This window comes from Scomber scombrus, chromosome 2 (genome assembly GCF_963691925.1).
Source record: "Scomber scombrus chromosome 2, fScoSco1.1, whole genome shotgun sequence".
NCBI lineage: Eukaryota > Metazoa > Chordata > Actinopteri > Scombriformes > Scombridae > Scomber > Scomber scombrus.
The window spans coordinates 31,853,321-31,866,054 of record NC_084971.1 but is presented as its reverse complement, the minus strand read 5'-3'; the positions used below and the strand labels follow the sequence as shown (position 1 = coordinate 31,866,054).

General features: G+C 39.6%; 1 protein-coding gene across 1 annotated transcript in view; it reads right to left on the bottom strand.

The window, feature by feature from the left end:
* The window catches only part of LOC133997216 (complement C3-like), a 41,322-nt gene that overhangs the window by 14,601 nt on the left and 13,987 nt on the right, over positions 1-12,734 (bottom strand). The window contains exons 17-23 of the mRNA XM_062436790.1: positions 6,503-6,655; positions 5,924-6,053; positions 4,868-4,936; positions 4,130-4,417; positions 2,921-3,158; positions 721-806; positions 58-197 (exon numbers count right to left, since the gene is read on the bottom strand). Coding sequence (XP_062292774.1) covers positions 58-197; positions 721-806; positions 2,921-3,158; positions 4,130-4,417; positions 4,868-4,936; positions 5,924-6,053; positions 6,503-6,655 — 1,104 coding nt within the window. The remainder of the gene's footprint in view (positions 1-57; positions 198-720; positions 807-2,920; positions 3,159-4,129; positions 4,418-4,867; positions 4,937-5,923; positions 6,054-6,502; positions 6,656-12,734) is intronic.

Sequence of the window (12,734 nt, the reverse complement as noted above, 5' to 3'; positions counted from 1 at the left end):
CTTTATTTGCCCAGGCTGAACAAAGAGAAAGTCAGGTGATGAAGGTGATTTTCTTACATGCAGGTCGTCATAGCCGTAGTTATGGACAACTGCTTTAATCACGACCTGTTCATTCCTTGCCACTGAATACGGCAGCCTCAGGTCCACGAAGAAACGCTTCCATGCTCTGACATTGTAAGGCTCGGCAACACAGAAACCTGCAGACATTCAGAAGTTAGTGAGGGATCGCCTGTATGTGGGCGGGAAGTCGAGAAAATGTTTTTTCAAGATTTAAACCATCAACTTTTATCCACTTTAGAGTCAATGAGTAATACTGTAATTTTCTATCATTGGTGCCAGTGCTTACTTTATGCTTACTCATTAAACAATAAAGAAATATAAATCATATTTTAAAAGATAATACTAACATTATGATAATTATATTGTTTGAATTAATGGATAGTGCTCAAAACTGGTTCAGAATAGAGTAGAAGGAATGTGGATTCAATATTTATTATTTTAATGCATAGTTATTGAATGTTTATGTGTATTTGTCGAAACAACTAAGTCTAACTAATCCAATTTAAATAAAGATGTTAAAAGAAACAAAAAAATCATCAGTAAATTGTATTGCAGTTCTAAATAATGACGATAATGTTAACTCATAAAGCTTTCCCTTCTCTCCCACTTGTGTCACAGTACAACAAGGCATCTTAGCTCCCACACCCCTCCTCCTCCCACCTGTTTGAGGTGATGCACTGACAGCCAGAACTCCCCACTCCGTGATGCTGTCAGGTAAGGGGCGATCCACGTTTTGAGTCGCGAACCTGTTGAATCAGAATAAGAGTCAACAATTATTCTGACATACGAGGAACTGGACTCTGATTGTAGTTAAATCTCAATCCATGTTTAAACAGAACAAAGGGCACATTTTCAGCTCAGTACAGATATAGAGATACAACAGATCTCAAGCCTAATAAATATAAGAAACTGTTGTTATGTAGGGCAATGAACTATCTATATATAGGGTTGTGATACTGGTGATGCAATGTATGCTGTAATAAATACTACATGGGTAATAAATTACTCTTATTTTACTAACACAGTCTCCTTAGACTTTTGTATATTCAATGAAGTGATATTATGTAACTGTTATAGTGGAATGTTTATATTATACTGTAATAGACGTATGATAAGTGTGTCCAATACGATGATCACCTTCATGCCAGTGTGCCTAAATTCAGCACCAGCAGATCAATGGTCAAAAATACGTCTGTAACTAACAATTATTCAAATTTTCAATTGATCTGATATTTATTTACTTGATAAATTGTTGAGCCTTTAAAAACATCAGAAAAGACAGAAAATTGTACATAAATGTAAATGAAAAGATTCTTGGGTTCCCAGTGATGTCATCAAATGTCTGGTTTTGTCTTGTTTTGACCATTTGTCAAAAAAAACCCAAAATACTGAATTTTCTATAAGGTAAGTAAAAGCAATAAGTTCCCCCATTTGAGAAGCTGGAGCTGTTCAGCATTTATGCCTGAACAAAGACTAAATCGATTGTCACAGATGACCTATCGACTAATTGTTGCACCTTTATTCTAGACCACAGCTCCTTCATAATAGAAGTCACATAAGGCCGATATAGTATGTGTTTGGGAATTTTCCATATTTAGGGTCAAGCATGGGCCTTGACATCACAGTAAAGGCCAAACTATCATCTTGGCAGAGAGACATACTCTCTCTCTCCTTGAGATGGTGAAGGCAACTGTCTGTGGTGTTTTGGGGAATGCAGGAGTCACTTTGATAACGGTGGTGCAGCATTGCTGTGACACCCAAGATCAGAGACTATGACTCCCTAAACCCACAGATGGGTAACTGTGTTTCCTTTTCTGTAGAATAACGAACCAATAGGCTAATTCCATTACTGTAGATGCATTGTGTATGATCATTTATGGGCATAGAGTATTCGTGGTACTATCTGTGAAGGCTTAAAAACTATCCACGGAAGACAGTTTCCTCAGAATCTCGGTGGCATCGTGCATCAGAGGGGTGTATTGATAATACTTTGATTGTCCTCGGACTTCAATAAACACGTTCAGCCTAAGACATCATGGAATCCTCTACACGAGGTTAACCATTACAAACAAATTTGGCCATAACTGCATGAATGGTGATTCATTGTATAACTAAGGGAAGAAAATAAAGTGGTTTAAAGATTCAAGAAAGAGTAATTCTACATATGTTTTGCATCAATTTAGCAGCCTGCATGTAAAACAACAATGGTGGTAAACGATGACAGCAGCATTAGTGTTCAAGTTGACTGGTGCATGTCACAATGCAAACAAGGACATGACACACATACAGGCATCTGCATCAGTACAGGACATGTATATGCATTACACAGACCAACACACACAGTACAAACATGCAACACCACAAACAGAAACAGATGTGGGTCAGCATAGTTGATTCTGAGCTGTTTATTCAGCCGTTATCACTGAGCAAACACAACATGATGCAACCCTGGGGATTCACGGTGCTACTTGTTTTGTCCCTGAACTGAAACAGGGTGAGAGGCTGACCCCAACCTGTCCGTTCATCATTCAAACACAGTTTGTGAAGTATCACTGGCTGGACAAACCTTCTCAGGATCCAGTTGTTTTTGGAGGGTTGTTTTAGTTCCAATGTTTGAGACATACATTCATTATAACAGTCACATGTTTAGTTGTCCAGATACTCAACTAGATAATGGAAGTTGGCAAACATTTGGGAATTAAAGCTTCTCATGATGTCTTTAAATGGAAAGTGTGAACCCTAAAATCTACCAGTCTCAATCCAAGGAATTATGCTGTTTCACCAATTGTGGTTTAAGTACACCAATGAGACTTTTTTTTAACATCCTTTTAACCTTTTTAACCTCAAACATGTCACTCACCCGTCTTTGCCAGCCTCATTGGGCAGATCAACACCAATCCACAGCCAAGACTCGAAGAACTTGGAGCGCAGATACACCTGAGTTTCATCTAGGTACTCCCACTCTTCCTCCTCCTCCTCTTCCTCCTCCTCTTCCTCCTCCTCCATCATCACACCCCTTGACATGATCGGAATATGTTCTTCCGACGCTTTGTTTACTTTTGTAAATTGCACGTTAGATGACCCAGAAGATCCCCAATCTATATGAACACATTCATATACGATTAGAAAATGTTGACCTCTTAACACACAGCTCTAACACATAAATGTAAATCTATATGTCAGAATCCATGCAGACAAATGTAATCAGAAGAATTGATGAGCTGATTCAGATTTTTGCTCACGCTAGCTATGGCTCTAAGGACGTCAATGCCAGATTGGTAGTTGGTCCTCCACTTTGGCCTAAACTAAAATATCTCAACCACCACTGGATGGATTGGCATGAAATTTGATACATGCATTAATGGCAACCAGAGGATGTATCTTAATGACTTTTAGGATCCCCTGACTTTTTATGTGGAACCACCATGAAGTTGACATTTGTGGTTTTTGGTGAAATGTCTACAACTATTGGATGGATTCCCATGAGATTTGGTATTCATATCTCCTTCAGCATTAACTATGTGTACTTTGATGATTCCCTGACTTTTCATCTGTCAACAAAATCAATCAGCAAACTCTCCAGAGAAACTTGTTATTTTTTGGGCCCACATTAAAGAGACATTAGTTTCATCAAAAAGAAACACTGAACCACAATGAGAATAATACTCCTAGTCCTCTACTCTCTGCGGTTTAAACTTGTTTCACTTCCCTTTCACTTGTTTGTTTCACTTTTACTATAACTGAGGTAAATTTGTTGCTTAAGAGTTTGTGGTGGACTTAATTAATTTGTTACATATGCAATACTTAATGTTGCTCTTCACTACTAAGCCACTACATATGGTGCGCCTGATAAACAAGTTTTATAATCCCTGTAAAGCGAGTGGATAACTTCACTGAAACATGCAAAAAAGTTGATTCTAAAGAGTTTTTCCCCAGCAGTAAGTACTTAAAACTTTGATATACAACCACATATTTTCACTGAATTTCAAAGCAGTGTTTTAAAAGTTTTCAAAATGTTTCCCCGAAGTAACAAACAGACAGGACTGAAAAGACTGGTGGAGATAATTACCAAAGTCGCTCCGTTGGAGGGTTATCCTCTCTCGAGCAAAGACTGGAAAAAAGGTCCTGGGTGGAGAAGTGGTGGTGGGGGCAGCTGTGGTAATGGGTGCTGTTGTGGTCGGAATCTCGGTATCAAACACCTCGTCCCGGTAGGTGGCGCAGCAGTAGCGAAAAGCCCGGATGCACTCCCAGCCCTCAGTGATGTAGAGGGAGCGTCGTGTGCACGAGTACGGCATGGGGACTTTCCTCAGGCCATCCTTACAGCAACGATGCTGCAGCTTATCCTTGTAGTGGCTCTCTGGAGGCAGAGAGGAGACGAGGGGTAAAAGTATTTTAACAAATAATTAAAAAGGCTGTGTAATGCTAAATTAATTTATACCTAGTTGTGATGAACCCACAGATCATTACAATAAACTTGCCAACTTTATGCAGCTTTTTTGTCTCTTTTAGGAAATTGTTTTGGTTCCTAGAGGAAATTTACTGTATGGTTCAGTCTCTGCGTTCTCAAAGACCACATTTATAGTGACAGCAGGAAGCTGAATTCAATAAAACAATCTCTGACTGTTCAGCAAGAATTTCAGAACAAGTTGTTGAACAATAAGTAACTAGTGGGTGAAAAAATAAAGCCAAGGAGGAGAAGTTGAAGATTAAAACAGTGTTGTTAAAAGTTATTTTAATCACCAGTCAGGACTAAGCAATGCCAGCTTTTCTGGGCTCAGCAAACCCTCTGTGATAAGAGAGCACTCACCTAGCTGGGCTTTCCGCTGTAACAGTTCAGCAGAGCGCCTCCTTCTGGCACTGCTTGGACAATGCAGGGCTGAAGCGAAGAAAGATTAAATTTAAACCATTACTTATTTATCAAATGATTGATCAATACCCTTTCCCTGATCTGATTCCTATTCAAGACTTTTTTTTTTAACAGATTATTTTCAGTGTCTACTCCCTCCTGACAAAATATATATAGCTATACAAATATATTGCTATATATAGCAACATATCAGTAACATTTTTTCTATACAAAGCACTCCAGTACACAACTGCCACCCGGCTCATTAATGAAGGTCAATTAGAATTACCACCTTTCTGACAATGTCGACAAAAGCTGAAGATGTATGAGCTTCGTAAAACTAGAACTCATAGCTAATTTGAATTGTATCAGATTACATAAGTGTTCCTAATAAAGTGTTCAGTGAGTGTAGATAAAAGCATGGCAGTATCACAAACAGAGTTACTGAGAGATCAGACTGGAAACTCGCTCCATAGCAGCTCTAGTTTTGCTTCACTTTTAGTAAACACACAGTGTAAACATGGCCTTCAGATGCCACACAGGGAGAGAGGGATATTTAAATTGGTATAACTATGTACATACAAGTGTACTGACAAAAACACAGATAGAACACAAAACCGTCTAGTCTCACTCCCTTATCACTTAAGTCTGGTTCAATATTTTCCAGACAGGCTTTGCACCTTTCCTACATACAGATGTCTACAGATGTTCTTAATTTGAACCGATACTCAATACAAGTGCAACAAACATTGCACAACATACAGAAAGAATCTGCTAGAGTTTGCTAAAATCACAACATGTGGTGTGGTGGAGTAATCGTGTGAGTCAGTCAGTTTGAGAAGTTAAGGCGCAAGAATGTGTCATCAGAGCTGCTCATCAAATGTGAACTAAACAGACAAGCTGAATATTGGTGAGCAAAGCAATGTCAGCTCAACCCTATCTTGTTTTTTTTTGTATTGCTATCCATAGTGTCAGAGTAACATGAAATTGTCTCAACACAGGAGCAGCTTCAAGTACCTTGTCTGACTATGGTTTTAAACCCAGCGCTAGAGGTGTAGAGTAGTCCTGCGTCTGTGAACACCTTTGCTGCATCTCGGCCTCCCCCTTGGGTGCAGCCGATGTCTCCGTGCTCCACCACGTCCCAAATCTACGCAAACAGTCCCGTTGAAGAAAAGGAGACATGAGGCTTTTGTCGTTCTGCATTTGATTTTCAGTAAGGCACTTTAATAAAAAAAGAACACTAACGATGGTTACGACTTGTGACACCATTACGTTTTCCATTATGTCAAAACTAATGTTCGCTATTAACACACATGGGAAAACTTTGGAAGCAAGCTGAGAGACTAAGATGACGATTTGGATTGTCATTTGTCATCTTTGCTTTTATGCCCACAGAACTTTTAGATATGCATCATAAAAGAGTTACAGATTTTACATTTTGCCATGAATATCTCTGTTTGAATCTCTTTTAGATGTATCTACATTTTTAGATAAATTCTGATAATATATTGTTGCTATTGTTAATTTTAGCTCACTGTGATGGATATATTAAAAATACTCCTCACTCCATGTCCTCAGATACAAATAAATACACACCTTTCTCTGTGTGAGTCTGTCCTTATTGAGAAGATACACAGCATTGTCCACAGCCACCAGGCTGACTTTTGCCCCTGGGTCACCTTTGATCTGTAAACGTAAGTTCTTCCCTGGCTGGTAGTCACGATGTCTGCCATCCGGCCCAACTTTAAGCTGTAAGAGAAAAGGCATAAAAATGGCATTGAAACAGCAACAAATACAAGATCATCATAGAAAAAAATCACAATGAAGAAAGAACAGAACCAGACGAGTATTGGCCAAATTTAAAAAGTTATGCAGTTAAAAAGGACACCTCATAACCATTTAACTTTATACTTTTCTTTAATACATTTATAATATAGTACAAAGTCAAGAGTTTATGATATGTAGCACAACATGTTAATGAAACTCTATAAACAGAACCACATTCTTGCACATGCTCAGTGGCATCTGCGTCACACAGAACTGCTCTCCAGAGACTGAAAACACTTTCAACCTGTCAGGTTCAGTCAACCTAAAACATCATAAATATCAGACAAGGGAAGACAAGACACAGCGTTAGAGTTTTTTACTTGCAAGGAGAACGGACAGAGATACGCTCCAGTTACCTCCAACCCGCTCTGAAACGTATCTGTCCGAACCCTCTCTTTTTATTCCACAACAAGGGAGTTTCCTAGTTACATTACAGTTGTTGCTCTAACGAGGGGATTTCACACTGAAACAATGTAGTAATGATAATATGTTTGCATATACACATGAACATTCTAGCCATGACGTTCTCTTTCTCGACATCGCCCTGGAAAATAGTTATTATTAGGTTTCGGTCAATATTGCGGTCAGGCTGCAGTTCCTCTTTTGATATCGCGGTTGGGCTGTAGTTCCTCTTTTGATATCGTGGTTGAGTCATCGACCTGCAGTTACGTCAGCCAGGTGTAACTTCCTGAAAAACACTTCAAAACACACACACACAACTCTTGCACAAGATAATAACATCTTTAAAAAGTATAAAGACAACATATGAGATAACGTATATACAATTATTCCAACATTTCCCTCCTGTTTATCACATATTTGCCCAAATTCTCATATCACTTATGTCAACCACTTCGAAAGATTTTCAGTTGTAAGTTCATTTTTATGAGCACAAATACATTTACACTCAGAGTTTTGTTTCCTCCCATATTTACCAGCCAGGATCAACATCATTAGAGTCGTCATCAGGGTCACGTCCCAGCAAAGGATACATTTGAGCAAATCGATTTTCCACAGGTGAAATAGCGGTAGTAATCAATCTATTAATCAGAGAGCGCAGACAAGGTATACAACAACATCCACACAAGGTCAAAATCCCTGCAAATACTGCAATTGAAACCAGGATAGAAGACACCAGAGCTCTATACTTCCCGAAGGCATTCATCCAGGAATCCCACAAAGTGGTATCAACCCCAGAATGGTCTTTCATTTTACCATTTAGAGTACGCAGACCTTCAATGGCTTTAGTCAGACTGCCATCTGCAGCTGTGTTATTAGGGATAAAGGTGCAACACTGTTCTCCAAACATAGCACACACTCCACCCTTCTCGGCTAACAGCATGTCTAGTGCAATCCTGTTTTGAAAAGCCATAAGGGAAGTTGCAGCCAACTGACCATGTACTGCCTCAAAACCGCTCTGAGTCCAATTTCCAAGCTTTTGAACGTTGTAATGGATGTAGTTAATCCTGTCTACATTTTTATTTATAGTACACCACCAGCAAATGGTGGATTCAAATCCAGCTGCAACTTGATCAGCTAGTTTGTATTCGCTAGGTACGCCTCGTGGAATGCCAACAGCGTCAATGTATGTCGGGTCGTGAGTATTTAACCAAGACGTGGATCTTTTCCTAAAATGCCACTGCTGTGGTACAAGACTAAGAGTTCTAAGCATTAGATCTTCCGCAGTCATAGGTAATACAGAAATTGGTAGCAGTAACGTCACTAGAGCACAATAGCCAGTCCCATTTCTAGGCAATTTGTCGAAAAGTCTTCCATCACCACACCACCACCAGATGTCTCCTCGAGACACCGGTTTGAAGTTTTCATTTACAGTTATTACTTCGGTGCACCAGGTTTCAGAAAGATTGCCTAGAGACTTCCCACCTCCAGTCCTTTTAATGCACGTAAAATTTCCTTGAGCTACTTTCTTAGAAAACAATGGTTTCTTCTTTTCAGCTGTGGTGACAGGGAAAATTGAATCCCAGTTACTACAGTTTCGATTAGGATTTGTCTTATTCATTAAATCAGTAACACATTGTTGCGGCATTGCAGCGGGGATGACCTGCAGAAGGGGCCGGGGCCCCATGCAAACAACACAATCAGTTTTAGTCATATTAGCAGCCTGCTCTGCCATCAGCAACCAATTATTATTAGTTCCAGAGACACCAGTCGTCACTTGGAACCAGTCATCCACAGTCAACTCATGATTAAGAATTCTCATTCGTATGGTGGATGTGGATCTAGGTCCAGGAGCCAGCCCAGGGGTACCCGGGCTGGTAGTTACATTATCAGCCTCTGTTATGTTGGGACAGAGAGCTAGAAATGTGCATGGGTCGGTTGCATGTTTTTTGTATATGCACAGACCTAAACTATAGCACGGTGGCTTGGGATAACCTGGGACCGAAGGTGGTTGTTTTAGTAGGGGTCTTGTAGTAGTATTAAATTTTAGCCTCAGGAATGCTTGGTTGTTAACTCTTTGTTTTTCTACGTCTAGTATTTTAGACCAGTTTTGTGCTAATGGTCTCCATCCTATAGAGTTGGATGGCCAATTTTTATCAGTGGAAGCAAACACCCATCCCCAATCGTTTCCCACTTGTTTGTAGCCTACAGCATCAAGGTAGAAAGTCCAGTCATACCACTGATCTCCGGGGTATCTGCCTATTTTAAAAGATGTCATAGGAATCCAGACTGTACTGACAAAGGTTGTAGAATTATAGCACATATAAGGCTCAGAGGTTGGTTTTCCAATGTTATTACAGGGATTTTTAAAAGTTTCGAGTAGGGTCTCTTTTCGTCTGTGGGCTCCCCTCACTCTACGTCTTGTTCTAACTAAGTCTTCAGTATTGTTCTGGTATTGAGTCTGGTTCCCAGTAACAGTGGATATCTCACTTTTAGGTGGCTCCCATAAATACCAGACAAACAGTACAATCAAGATTGCCAAAAGGGACACCATCCAGCAGCGGATGGCGTCACACAACCATCTAGGAGTCATTTTGACCGAAATTCTCCTCTACTAGGTTTGGTGTCTTGTAAGACCTTCACTGACTTTCAGGTTTACCCAGACTCTAAATATCTGGGTCCACCTTATTATCAGATTTTGGCTCACCTCCCCTGTTGGAGTTTTCAGTTGAAATGAGCTTTTTACAATGTGTCAAATGGATCCAGGTTGATCTCTCCGCTATTTTTAATGCTGTGGGGGTTGTTATTAGTACTTGATACGGTCCTTCCCACTTTGGTGAGTGCCAGTGTTTCTTCTTTATGCTTCTTATTAGCACCCAATCTCCTGGTTCCACTAATTGGATTTCCTGCTGGGAAACAGAAGGATTTTCATCAGTTTGTTTCTGTTTTTGCTTTTCCAGTATGCTTCTCATATAATCAGCTAAATTTGCTTCATTGTCGATTTCCCATTGATTCTTAAATTGAGGTAACCTATAAGGTCTTCCAAACAGAGTCTCATAAGGTGTCAGTCCGGAGGTACTTGTGATATTAATGTACAGTTTTACCAGATCTATACACTGAGTCCATGATCTTCCTGTTTCTTCCATACATTTCTTTAATCTATTTTTAATTGTTCCATTCATCCTTTCCACTAATCCTGCACTTTGAGGGTGATATGCACAATGATTCTTTAGATCTATGTGAAACATTATACCAATCTTTTTAACCACTTGGTTGACAAAGTGAGCTCCATTATCACTATATATTTTCTCAGGAATTCCATATCTTGGAATAATGTCCTTACAAAGTGCTTTGGCTACCGTTAAGGCATCTGGATGTTTAGTTGGGAAGAGTTCAATCCATTTTGAAAATGCATCTATTATGACCAAGCAATACTTTTTCCCTTCACTCTGGTTCAACTCTATAAAGTCCATGTGGATAATTTGGAATGGATACTGAGGAGTAGGAAAACGTCCTCTGCGTGGTCTTAGATTTCCTTGTGGATTATGTTTAGCGCACGTTAGGCATGCTCTACAAAAATTTTTTGAGTAAGAGTTGAATCCATAAGTGGTATAATATTGATGTATCTGTCCTACCATCCCTCCTGTTGAGACATGTGATACACCATGGCTCAATATTGCCGCCCATTTGTAAAGGTTTTTTGGTAGGATAGGTTTATTGTTTGGTCATATATAGATGTCGTTTTTTTGTTTAGCTCCGTTTTGTTCCCACTTCTCCTTTTCAGATTGTGGGCTTTGTTGTTGCATGTCTTTTAACGTGGTATCGTCTAGGTTAGTGTGTTTATCTAAGGTTAACACATTAACTTGTCCTGCCGCGGCTGCTTTAGCGGTTTCATCTGCAAATGCGTTGCCTAGAGAGACTTTATCAGTGCCTGATGTGTGTGCTGCACATTTGCATATAGCTATCTTTTTTGGCAGTTGTACTGACTGCAATAGGTCAGATAGAAGCGCAGCATGTGTTACAGGCTTTCCAGTGGAGGTTATCATACCTCTATTTTTCCAATATTGTGCAAATGTATGTACTGTAGAAAATGCATATTGACTATCGGTATAAACAGTTGTTTCTTTATCCTTCATTAATTTACATGCTTCAGTTAAGGCTATTAGTTCAGCAGCTTGTGCAGAATAGTGTGAGGGTAACTGTTCTGCTTTTAACACCGTGGTTTGCGTCACTACTGCATATCCTGTTTGAGTTTTGCCTTGTTCATTCTTTTTTGAGGATCCATCTACAAACAAAACTTCCCCTGCTTCCAAAGGTTGGTCTTTTAAATCAGCTCTACTTTTTGCCATTTGTTCAGCTAATTCTTGGCAATCATGTTTCATACCATCCTCTGGTAATGGTAACAGAGTGGCTGGATTTAAGGTTATGCACCTTTCAATAGTAAGGTGTGGTTGCGAGAGCAGGGTGGACATGCAAGATAAATGTCTTGCAGGAGACAAAAATGTCATATTTGTTTGTAGCAGTAGTGCAGAAACAGCATGTGGAACTTTTAAGGTCAAAGGATGAAACAGCACTATTGTAGCACTTGTCTCTACAGCCATAGAGGCTGCAATTACTGCTCTTACGCAGTGAGGTAATGCACAAGCGACACTGTCCAGTTTAGACGAGAAATACGCTATGGGTTTCAGTTTATCTCCATGTTGTTGTGCCAACACAGAGGTCATAAAATGACCTTTACAATCAACCATTTGGACAAATGGTTTGTCATAATCTGGTAATGCTAGTGCTGTACTGGACACTAGAACTTGTTTTATTTTACAGAAAGCTTCTTCAGCTTCTTCAGTCCATTTAAGTGGAGATGTCATTTTAAGGTCTTCCTCATACATTAGTTTGTTTAATGGTGCCGTTATTTCAGCATAATTAGGCACCCAATTTCTGCAATAGTTAGTCAGACCCAGAAATGACATCATCTGTTTCTTAGTCAAAGGTTTTGGGGCTTGAAGGATTACAGTCTTTCGGTCTTCTACAATTGTTCTTCCTCCTGCACTTAAGTTATGTCCTAGGTATTTTACCTGCATTTTACACATTTGAAGTTTATTTTTGCTCACTTTATGGCCTTCTTCAGCTAGGTGTTTTAGTAATGCTAAAGTATCTTCTTTACATGTCTCTAAATCAGGTGAGGCTAATAATACGTCGTCTACGTATATCAGGACCTGACTGCCTCCTGGAGGTTGGAATTTTGCCATACTAGCGCTCATTACTTGAGAGTAAATAGTTGGGCTTTCACAATAGCCTTGAGGCAACCTGGTGTAGGTGTATCTTTGACCTCCAAAGGTAAATGCAAACCAAAATTGGCTGTCTGTGTCTACAGGTACAGAGAAGAACGCATTACTGATGTCTACAATGGTAAATACTTTAGCATCTGGTCTTAAAGAGTTTAGCAATGTATAGGGATCTGGAACACATGGAGCTCTCTGAATTACGGCATTGTTTACTGCTTGTAGGTCTTGAACCATGCGCCATCCTACAGATGGTGCCTGTTTCTTGACTGGGAATATTGGGGTGTTGCAGGGTGAGTCGTTACACTTTATTATGACTCCTG